Genomic DNA, 12,226 nt, shown 5'->3' on the forward strand with positions numbered 1-12,226 from the left:
CTCTCCTTGGACTCGTGCACTTCTTCTAGGACACTAACAGCACTTAGCCTGATGCTCTAATACCATTGTGACATGCGGAAGCTCTGGGTAGTCTTCTTTCAGTGCTAAGCACTGCATAGGAACAACTCATGCAAGAATAATCAACATAGAGAGAGAATAGAGAGAGAGGTGGCTGTGTATTTCAGTATTTTCATATAGTACAAAAAGGTACATCTCGCACCATATGCATGCCCCAAAAAGGTGGAAAACCCTACCCTACCCATCTACTGTGACCCAAAAAGGTGGAAAACCCTACCCTACCCATCTACTGTGACCCAACTCCTGCTGAGAGTTAGATGCCCTACTACTATGAGCAAAGCGATGCCTTTTATAGGCCTTAGAAGGAATAATAAACTGGCCGACAGCATCAGAAAGATGCTCCACTACTGTCCTGTTCCTCACACCATGCCTTCCATGCCTGTGATAGTTGCTACTGCTCCAAAACCTAATGTTTTATCTGATGCAAATCAGGGATTAGCCTAGGATTAGCCATGCCCACTTTTGTATGACTTCTAGTCTACACATGGATCATATGTACTACACCTTTGGGGGTCCGCTGAAATATATGTAACATAGCACGTGCACTCAACAAAAGGGATTTATTTTGTTGTGAAGTTTCAAGATGTATATATACATAAAGCATTTTCTAATCCCAAAAGAGAAAAAAATATATGTATAGAAGCGATATTTTTACTATCTCAAAATTTCCAAAAGGGGTGTATATTATAAAAATCCAGACAGGTTATTCAACTACCCCTTGTACACAAGTGCTGTATGGGGTTTTCAAATAGTAACCACCCTAGGTCATCGACCCATTGGGTCTTTAGTAGACATTAATACCTCTCTCTCTCTCTCTCTCTCTCTCTCTCTCTCTCTCTCACACACACGCACGCACGCACACACACACACACAAAGAAAAGATTTGAAATTCTTACAGTAAAAGAAAATACACAAGAAGGTAAGCTGCTTTTTCTATAGTTGTGGGGTATAAAGGGAGATATCTGGCGGCAGGAAATCTTCAAGTCTGGATCTGGTTCACCTGTAAAGTTATTCAAAGACAAAGTTTACAATTATAAAGGGACAACGTTTTTTATGTTGACCATAAAAAATGCAACCTCACCATCATAGATGGTCCACGCCCGAGGAAACAAAGCATGATACGAGCAATGCTGACCATGCAAATTCCAGTCCCAAGACGCAATGCCTGAGCCATCATCCTTTTTTCTGGACCAAATTAGGTACAAAACTGGGTCAAATGGATTAAACAAGGGCCTAATCTCAGGGCTACAACGTAACTTCACTGTTCCCATCTAAGCCATCATTCCCACAGAGGAAAATTTGTCCATAAACATATACATAGCGGAAAGCTTAAACTATGAATATGTTCTCATGACGAAATGAAAGGAATGAAACCACCTCCATACCGCTTTTCCTCAGAAAAACCAGTCGCTAGAACAGATGAGTACTTCTTTCCACTCTCCCGAGTTATAAAAACCTGAAAAAACACACAATTGGATGAGTTGCACAAAACTTCTGCAGTAGTGCAATATGATAATTCAGCAGAATATATAGACTATTCCAACACAGAAGTACAGAGGACACACTGAAAACTGATCTCCTTGCACAACTTCCTCTGCGCAAACACCTGGCAGAAGTTGGAAACGATGGAATTCACCTCGAAAACCTCTATTGATGCTCCCTCCCCTGAAAAGCCATGAACTTGTTTCCTTAGACTTTTTGCAATTCAAAATATAAAAGAAGTCCAATATTTGTTGGGAGATTGCAAGCTATCTTGTGACAACACATCACACAAATCAAATAATGGTGTGCTTACCCCATTCCTCCAAGAGGTACACCATTGGAAGCAGCAGGCTTTGGACCTCTCCGAAACGGGTCAATAGGGGCTTTCTGTAAGCACATGGATAATAAGCTACCTCACTTAGAATTAAAAATGCGCCTAAAAGATAATAGAAATTAAATTTACCCTTCCCTTGGCGCGTTCAGATCGAGCATACTGCCACACTCTCCATCCTAGGCCAAGCTGACAGCATTTCATATGGTGGTTTTGTCAGGGCTAGCTCAAACATACCAATACACAAACCCTAAATTTCACTCATTGAGGCAAGTATTACCATTTTAAAGGTTTCCATAAATGTAAGCGTGAACTCCTTCAAAAAATTGGCATGGGAATCCAGCTTGCGTCTCCAGGCTTGGGGTGGGGGAGCTCCCGCATCAGATTCCAACTGCAAGTAGACCACTAGTCAAAATATAATCTAAATGGAGCTTACAGATATAAAGCCTGTGCCCAAGTGAGTTGAGAGCTTACCGCCTGCATAGTTGTCCTGTGAACATAGCTGTTGACTGGCCAGGATGGCTTTCTCTCGTGAAAAATGCTGGTGCTGGCCATCATCATCTCTTGTATTCTATCCATGGTGAAGGGAGATGACTTCCTTGCCTTGTTTGAAGTCGACAAATAGGACAATTTCATCAGGGGATTGTTAGAATGTGGACATGCATGGTTTTGCGCTCCATAACCCTGAGCAGCTAATCATGTAATTCTGAGCATGATGAGGCCAGGTAATCAGTTGGATCATGAATTTGCAGAGGTATTGCGGTAACGATGGTTAAAGCAGGCCAGAGAAACTGACGAGGCTAGGTGATCAGGTTAATCCCTTCTTTGGTGACTCTGAAATATCCAGAGGTGGTATATTGATGATGTCCAAGCAGCTAATAAGGCTATGTAATCAGATCAATCATGAAATTCCTGTGATTAGCAATAGACTATAGATGCCGTAGCAGCTATTAAGGCCGGTTAATGAGACTGAACCCTTATTTCATGAGCTTGCTATGAACAATGGATGCCAAAAAAGCTTTCAGCGTACCGGGAGGGCCTCAAAACTAGCCTTCTCGATAAATGTTAAGTACAATCGCATGGTGGAGACCCTAGAACAGATCAAAAACGGAGTGTATCTGGATGAACTGTAAGTACTACCGCATGGTGGAGACCCTAGAACAGATTAAAAAATGGAGATCCTTAGCTCCGAGGGTATCGTGCAGATGAACCGCGACAATCACCGTGTGGTGGAAACCCTAGAAGAGAACAGAAATGAAGATTACCTTGTTTTCCCTTAGCGTCAAGGTTGCAAGAACAACAATGTTTGTCTGATCGACTTCTGCAGAGGGCCGCAAGGTGGCGATCGAATGCAGCGTCAACACTGAGGGCAGATCACCGAATGCACAGCCGGCCGTAATGGTCTGCCGGACGGTGCTCCGGAAGCAGAAGCTAAGCTACACAGAGAAAGCCTGCGTTTTTGTCGTAGAACAGCAGCATTTCCTTTTCTTCTTCTACTTCCTCTGCCAGACCGGTGCCTTCGCATCAGAATAAAGGCACGGAATTTCTTCAAGCAATGGGACTCCGACAACGGCGACCTGAGAACCGTTCGTGCGCTGCGTCATCGGACGGATGCACCAACAGCATCCGACGGACGGCAGAATTTGCGGAAGATTCGACGGAAATTTCTGCAGACGAGCTTTCGCCAATGCGGAGCGAAATGCAAAATGGCTATTTGGCAACCAAGATTGAAATCTAAATCCAATGAAATTGAAATGAACATGAAATGACGCCGGACAACGATATGATATCAAAAGGTTTGGTCGGTCAGGGCCGGTGGTGGACTGCCGGGCGGTGGACCCACCCGTGAGACCCCAAAATTGCTTCGCACGTGAATAATATCAATGGAGGTTCAGGTCAGGAAAAAAACTCCTTTTTTCAACCAATCACAAAGAAATGCCAAAAATATAACTAAAATGTATAAATTTTGTCCCTTGAAAACTATAACTAAAATATTTAAATTTTGTCCCCTGAAAATATAGGCAACCCCTAATTTCAACCAAAATATTACAATTTCAATTGAAATCAGTCGAGAAAAATACACTAAAGCACCACCGATCACAAACGTTGCCAGTCTCACTGTCAGAAATAAACTTTTTTTCTAACCAGTGAAAAAAAGGACAACTTTCAAGCCCAACCAAGAGGTGCAAATAAGGCCCATTACCAGGAAAATTACAACCGGTTTTTCTCAATTTGAACCGTGAAAATTACACTAAAGGATGGCTTTTTTTTACACTGTTGCCAATTTTCCTATCGGTGTTCCAAAGGTGCCCTTTCGTCTACCTGGGGAAGAGGATGCGGTTCGGGTTGACGCGTAGTGCGACTCGTTAGATATGTTGAGCCATGCGGAACCCTTATCTAACATCAACATTTCATAAGTGAACTATCCAACATATCAACCATTTGAAATTCCAACCAGTTTGTTGTCGTGAAAAATACACGAAGTGCAATTTTCTTCTAGCATTGGTCATAGGTTTCAATTTCATGACGAAAGACAATTTGTTTAGTCATCTACATGTAGACATTGTCACCCCTTATAATGGCAAGACCAACCTCAATAGAAGTCAAAAATTGTACTCACTTTTATTTCCATAAAAAACTTTTCTAGATTCTTAGGAGGTGGCAATAGATTCAATGACATGGCAATAGAAAAGCATATTTACTTTTAATGTTTTTTGTATAGTAGGTTTTAAAACTTGGAAGGATTGCCACTTTGCACCTTTAAAAAATTAATTGCCACTTGTAATGGCAAGAGCAACCTTAAAATTTGTATTGTCACTTCTTTGAAATACATATCTCTAAGAAAAAATTTGTATTGTCACCTCTTTGAAATACATATATATCTCTAAGGAAAGGTATATAGCCTGCCCCTTTTTAAAAAAAGGAAATACATATCTCTAAAAGCCTCATGAGGTCGTAGATGGTTTCATGGAGAACTATAGAAAATTTACACATAAAAATGCATTGGATGTAAAGTTTTGGCTAAAATAATATCTTGGCCACCTAGGTTCGGCATCGTATAGTAATTTTAATGATACGTGTAGTTGAGCCTTGTTTTGGGACATATAAAAAACATACTTTTCTAGATTGTAAGAGGTGGCAATGAATAAACTACTATACTAATGCTTACTCAAGTACCTCTTTGAGATTTCTCTTCAAGGAAGTGAACAAATATGTTACTTTGAATGTTTGTCCTAGCTTTGAAAACTTGGAAGGATCTCCAATTTGCTCAGTCAATCACCATGAAAAAAATGACCTTCCTTGCAATGTCAAGATGAAGGTACTTCATGAAATAGATATTTCCATCCACTTCATGACATTCGAGATGGTGAGTCGTGAGTTTTTTTTTGAATTTTCAAAAAAATGGTTATAAAAATACATCAAACCTAAAGTTTTGGGTTGGTAATATCTTAAAGCTACAACCCTAAATCATACTTGATTGCCTAGGTTAACTATCGTATAGCAAATCCAACTATATAGGTCACAAAACCTTACTTTTGGGACATCTAATTTTCTAGATTCATCGATGTGGCAATGGATAAATTATACTAATGCATTTTAATGTTTGTTGTACCATATCCAAAGTTTGAAAACTTGGAAAGATCACCAATTTGCTTAGGCATCACCATGAAAAAATTGGCCTCCCTTTACCAACCTTAATGAAATTCAAGAATTATACTTAATTTTTTGAAATAGATTTTCCATGAGCCTCATAAGGTCATAAGGTCCTACATGGGGGAAGGTCATGGAGGGAGATTTTTTCTCCTCTCTCTCTCTCTCTCTCTCTCTCTCTCTCTCTCTCTCTCTCTCTCTCTCTCTCTACAAATTTAGTAGTCTCTCTCTTCCCCTTCACCATATGTTCCTCCCATCTCCTTTGCTGAGCCCAACCAAACCCCTCCCCTCCTCCTTTGGATGGGGGAATGGAGCGGGCTTTTTCCTCAACCCGTCCCTCTTTGTTCTCTCTCTACAATTTCAGCCCTCTCATCCCTCCCCAAACCTCAACCCAGCCCCGCCTAGCCACTCTTTCCTCCAACACACAACACACACCCTCTCTCCCTCTCCCTCTCTTCCTCCCCGCCACTCTCTCTCTCTCCCCCTCTATCTATCCTTGTCCCTCTCTCTCCCCCTCTATCTATCCTTGTCCCTTTCTCTCCCCCTCCTGCCACCGTACATCCTCGGTTTATCTCTCTCCCTTTCTATCATTCTCTATCCCTCTCTCTCAAACTCTTCTTCTCCCTCCCTTTCTATCATTCTCTATCCCTCTCTCTCAAACTCTTCTTCTCCCTCCCTCCCTCCCTCCCTCTCTCTCTCTCTCTCCCCCCCATGTTATCTCACCACTTAGCATTCCTTTCCACCTCTCTCTCTCTCTCTCTCTCTCTCTCTCTCTCTCTCTCTCTCTCTCTCTCTCTCTCTCTCTCTCTCTCTCTCTCTCTCTCTCTCTCTCTCTGTGCTCATGCTCTCTCCCCCTCTATCTATCCTTATCCCTTTCTCTCGACGTTAAGCAACTCTCGTCTCCCCCTTTCAATCGTACATCTCTCTCTCTCTCTCTCTCTCTCTCTCTCTCTCTCTCTCCCCCCCCCCGCTAGATCTCTCCCCCTCTCTCTCTCTCTGCTCATGCTCTCTCCCCCTCTATCTATCGTTATCCCTTTCTCTCCCCTCTCTCTCTCTCTCTCTCTCTCTCTCTCTCTCTCTCTCTCATGTTATATCACCACTTAATATTCCTTTCCACCGTTCCGTACTCTCTCTCTCTCTCTCTCTCTCTCTCTCTCTCTCTCTCTCTCTCTCTCTCTCTCTCTCTCTCTCTCTCTCTCTCTCTCTCTCTCTCTCTCTCTTATTACACATATATTAATTCTTTTTCCTTACTTCATAACCTTTCACAAACCTACATTGTGCTGAAAATTCATACAATTAGATGGCTCACTCTCTTTCCCTCTCTCACAAACACTCACTTTTACTATAAAATAGTTCACAAAAGTGGTGTATATTTCTTCACACGAGAAGATTTTTACAACTAAGCAAAGTGGCAACAAGGCATGTGTGGCCACTTTAACATCGAGCTAAACACAAACAACATTTCTCCCAACATGTCTGTATACCCTGGCCAAATCTCCTACTCCAACAAACAAGTCTAGGATAACATCCCCTGGTTTTGTCATGGAATCCAATATGTGTTTCCATGTCTATCAAGCGCATTGCAAGCCTCCTACACATATAAACAATAAAAATGTGCCTCAAACATCTGTACATTGGGACTTATGAATGGGGTCCATTTTAGAAATTTCTCTTGCCTCTCCATGGTTTCCCATTGTTGTCTCGTATCCATTCATTTTCTCTGTAGTCATCGAAAATATGGTCAACTTGTGGAGCGTCATACTCTAGTGCAGTACCTTCTCTCATGAAAGCCGTTCATGACAAGTGTCCATGTCTATAAAAAACCTCAAAATAAATGAAAATCACCACACATGCCAACCATACATTGCATGTATTCTTAGATGTCGCCAACTATAATGACAATTATACTTACATGTGCACCGCATATCATTTCAACCTCTGTCTTTCACCTTATGGTCTACATGAATTGTAGCTACCTATCCCTTTACATAGCAACATGAGAAATAAATTGCACTATACATAGTGCCTATAATAACTAGTGTCCCACTACACAAGACTCTACTAGCAATGTCAAACAAGTACTCGTCATCCCCTGGAGTATATTGATTCCAATCTTTAATCCCATCCCTCGTTCCATACACATCACCTCCAATGGGCAGACTTTGCCACAATCAAGTCACATACCGCTGGCTGCCTATCTCCTCCCACAAGATACTCTGTTTCTGATTGGCAAAGTGACCCCAACGCTCCTATAATACACTGAAAGTTTAGGGTTCCACTATCCTTTGTTAATTTTGTGGCTATTTCTATCATATCGCTGACCACAAGCAAGACTTTATCAAGGGCTATCAACTCTGTTCACATCATGGTTCCATTAATTATTTCATGATTCATACATGTTTCTCATACACCTCATATGTTGTAGAAGGCAAAATTATCATTACGCAATACTTTTTTATTTTAGTTTCACTACTATCAATTTGATTTACCCAAACTAGGACCATTAGCTACTCTCCTACTCTGTCAAACATAAAAATATATTACTCGTAAACGGTCAATGTTACATGTGCACTTACTTTTTCCCTAGGAACACAAGGCTCATCAAATCGTTATCATCGCTCTCACTATGCTCCTTTACTATTGGAGTAGGCACACTTTGCTTATCATAGCATTTTACATTATATCTCATTGTTCCAGAGATGTAAATCAAACATTATTAATAAAGTGTACCTTAGCTTTTTTATTGCGTATTGCACATTGTCATTATTTATCCATGTGCACACTTGTAACCTTTGAACCACACACAACACTTCATTACTTCTACTTATTGTTACTCATATGTTGGAGGTTTGCTTGCAATTACAATGTGCATATCACGACCCAGGGCCAGCAGGTCGGACGCATAACGCACGCATCCACTCGACCTATTTCGGAAGGGAATGTGGGAGTTATGGTCGAGAATCGTCTAGAGCAAGACATTTCCTTGACGTATCCAATTCAGTGGGGCGACATGTATATGTTACATGATGTCGTGAACTCATTTGTGATATGGGAAAATGTTAACTTTGTAAGTATACTTTGTTAGTGTGACTTTCATGATTTGTGTAGTTTGTTTTAACTACTAATAGTAAGAAAACAGGTTAAAGGAGATGCGAGTACAATACATGCATCTCAAGTAGACACGCACATAGCACATCTAGAAGTCCTCACTCAACAATCATAAAGGCCTCTACAATCAAGACGATCGAAGAGAGAGAGAGAGAGAGAGAGAGAGAGAGAGAGAGAGAGAGGAAAGAAACAACAAGATAGTGAGAGGATTACACAAATAAAGTGTCAATGACATCTAGAAAGCGAGGCATGCAAATGAAAGAAGACCACAACGACAATGACTACACAGAAGGCTTGCAGGAAGCCAAAAGGTAGAGAGCATCACAAGTGGAGGAGGAAGATATACAATTGAAATTAAAAGGCAAATCAAAATCCAGCAAGAGTACCACTCAAATAGTGGTGATGTGAGGATGAGTGGGACGACGATGAGCAATGAGATGCTTTCGTTATCAACTATGGTAGCGAATTGTATGTCGACATGCTATAAGAGGTGTTGGATAGATTGACGGTATGACAAGCTCTGAAAAGCTGAAAATATGAATTAGAAAGCCTCTAGTCAAAAAAACTATTTAATCTTATCATTTTTTTCTGATTAAAAAAAGCATGCCTACTCCATTAATTCCACTTTGCCATTTGGTGTCGAATCCATCCATCCATCGAGTCAATGTATGGTACATGAAGCTATGTGTTGAGTTTTTCAACCATGGTTACGTGTGCACAAAAGGAACATTCATATGTTCTATTGTAACTCCTTTGCTTCAGACACATGAAATAATGGAAAGCGACAAAGGTCTGTGGGATGAGATAAGGGAGAGAAAAAACCAAGAGTTTGAGGATCAAATCAAAGGGACGGAGTGGAAGTCCTTATCGCCGAAAAGTGTTTTACGTCTTAGATGGCAACCACCGCTTACGCACTTGGATGGAAGAAATCAAAAAAGGTATAGTGTTGTTAAATGTATCTTGTACCGTGCATAGAGTATAGCTTTGCGTATTGAAACAATTTCAATGCAACATTCACACACAAGAATTCAAGATATCCATTTGTGGAGGTGACCCTAAGGAGAGGTGTTTTTGGTGATCGCTCAACTTAACAAGTGAGTTTTCTATGCTATATCTCGATAGACTAAAATGTATGTAGCTTCATTACTAAAATATAACATTGAAGCTTGCAACATTAATGAGAATGGATAAGACCAAATAATACTATTGTTATCTCGACTTATTCTAGATCATCTCACAGATCCAATTGTGTCAATGATGCTAGCCATCTAGAAGATGCGTATTATCTACATAGCAACCATAAAACATATTGTCCACACATGACTGGGCTATTCAATGTGGACGCTACAATTAGACCAACTTAAAACTATATAAAGTTATGGATTGGAGCTCATTAGATCTACCATATTCCCTCTCTTTGAACATATAGTGTTGCCATGAATTGAATAAAAGAGAATAATCATGGGAACTAGAGGATGTAAATGTGTGGACTTGCTCGTTTTAGTTAGAGATCTCTTGTTTATATGGACTTTTTCGTTCTTAATAAATGTCTGTTTTTTAATAAACTTAGACTATTTTCGTAGGATATTTAATTGTGTACATGAAATTATTTTAGCAAGTATGGTATCGTTTATTTTTTCCTTCAATAGTTTTTCTCTCCTTAAAGATTAGATTTTGAGTATTTACACGTAAATAAATTTGTGTTTGAGAGAGAGAGAGGGAGGGAGGCAGGGAGAAGAAGAGGGGGAGAAGAAGAAAATACATGGTTAGAGAGAGAGAGAGAGAGAGAGAGAGAGAGAGAGAGAGAGAGAGAGAGAGAGAGAGAGAGCAAGGAGAGGGAGACAGAGGGATAGAGAGAGAGAGGGCGGGAGAGATAGAGAAATTGAGAGATTGGTTGTCAAAAAAAGCCCGCTCCATGCCCATCCCCTTCAAGCCCTACCCAGCCCTCTCTCTCTCTCTCTCTCTCTCTCTCTCTCTCTTGTTTCTTAAGCCCCCTTTCCCACAATTCAACAGATTACTAAAGACATATGCCCCCTCACCCTTGAAATATTTGGCCTCCTGTTACCAATCTTAATGAAATTCAAGAATTATACTCAATTCTTGAATTCCATGAGCCTCATAAGATCCTACACGTGGGAAGGTCATGGAGGGAGGTTTTCCCCCAACCACTCTCTCTCTCTCTATAAATTTAGCAGTCTCTCTCTTCCCCTTCACCATATGCTGCTCCCATCTCCTCTGCTGAGCCCACCAACCCAGCCCCTCCCCTCCTCCTTCTAGCCTTGCCTACCTAGCTCAATCCGTCATCCCTCTCTCTCTCTCTCTCTCTCTCTCTCTTTGTAATAGAAGATATATTACCAAAATTACTTTACAAATGGCCACATGGCCGCCATGTGATGTACTAGATTTCCCTCACTAATTACTCCAAACCACATGTGTAGCTCGAAGTACCTTCATCCAATATATAGTCATGTCATTCTCCACCAAATGAGTTGACTGCGCAGGGAAGAGAGTTGCCACAATAGTAGCCCTTTTATATGACCCATGTGAGTTGTAATACCAACTTTTGCATCAAATATGAAGGCATTCATAGTTAACCAAATATGCCACAAACCTGTCCACCTGAAAAAATGAAAGAAAACTAAATGTTCTGGGTTATTTGGCCCATTCAAAATCTTGCCAAAAATCCAATCTTTAACCTTTACGGGCCTATTTGTCAACGGATTCCATACACGAGAAAGGAAATCCCACACCTTCTTTGCCACCAGACATGAAATGAAAAGATGTGGGCATTTTTCCAAGCATGTAGTACAAAACACACAATTACCAGAAGCAATCCACCGCTTTCGACTGGTCCCCCAATGGTAGGGCCTCCAATTAGCATGCGTCATAGGAACACCTTCCCTTGATATGGAATCTTAGACCACCAGCCTTGTTAGATTACTTCCTTCCACTAGGCCCTACTCTTCCTGATGTTCCATACCCTATTAGCCTTCTCAATGATCTAACGCTTATCTTCTACCATGATATGGTACACTTGATTTGTTGTACATTGGACAATGTCCCTGAGGCTTTCTAATGCCCAATCTAACCAAGGTTGCTAATCCTCCTGAGGAATATCACCAAATGGTGTAAGTGTTGCCCTCCTTCTCCCATAACTATACATATCCACGTGAAAATCTTAGTAGTCCCAATCGAGCCATTCTATTGAATTTTAGCCGCTCAACAAGTTTGTTAGGCCACTTCAGAAGTCGTGAAGTAGCTAACACCTCACCTGCCATAGAATTCAAATGTAGCTGCCCGCTGATCTGAAGTTTTCCATTTAGTGTGTGCCAACACCTCCTTCCATGAGATCATCAAATGAGAAAGGAGAGGTGAAGCCACGACTCAAACCTATTGGGAACCATTCACTATATTCCACCATGTACCATCAATCCTGGTATTACCATGCACAAATGCAACATCCTCTATGAGGGCATTAGCCATTACCACCCATGGCTCTTGAGATACACACATATCTTATAATAAAGTCCATCTCCTAGTGACCATATGTAATCTGACATCTAATAGGCTGCCCCT

At 41.0% G+C, this 12,226-nt stretch overlaps 1 protein-coding gene across 9 annotated transcripts in view; it reads right to left on the reverse strand.

The window, feature by feature from the left end:
• LOC147603573 (uncharacterized) overlaps nt 1–3,601 on the reverse strand; it is a 49,532-nt gene extending 45,931 nt beyond the window's left edge. For 3 of the 9 annotated variants that reach the window (XM_086796371.1, XM_086796376.1, XM_086796377.1), the window contains exons 1-9: nt 3,157–3,601; nt 2,366–3,046; nt 2,172–2,282; nt 2,024–2,080; nt 1,874–1,947; nt 1,644–1,743; nt 1,464–1,534; nt 1,160–1,263; nt 975–1,078 (exon numbers count right to left, since the gene is read on the reverse strand). In XM_086796371.1, the coding sequence (XP_086652497.1) occupies nt 975–1,078; nt 1,160–1,263; nt 1,464–1,534; nt 1,644–1,743; nt 1,874–1,947; nt 2,024–2,080; nt 2,172–2,282; nt 2,366–2,527 (783 nt within the window). In that variant the 5' untranslated portion in view covers nt 2,528–3,046; nt 3,157–3,601. The remainder of the gene's footprint in view (nt 1–974; nt 1,079–1,159; nt 1,264–1,463; nt 1,535–1,643; nt 1,744–1,873; nt 1,948–2,023; nt 2,081–2,171; nt 2,283–2,365; nt 3,047–3,156) is intronic. The other 6 variants (XM_086796372.1, XM_086796373.1, XM_086796379.1 and 3 more) reach the window with 6 other exon arrangements.
• Between the last annotated feature and the right edge of the window lie 8,625 nt (nt 3,602–12,226).

This window comes from Cibotium barometz, chromosome 63 (assembly GCF_041138505.1).
Source record: "Cibotium barometz isolate CiBa-2024 chromosome 63, ASM4113850v1, whole genome shotgun sequence".
Lineage (NCBI taxonomy): Eukaryota > Viridiplantae > Streptophyta > Polypodiopsida > Cyatheales > Cibotiaceae > Cibotium > Cibotium barometz.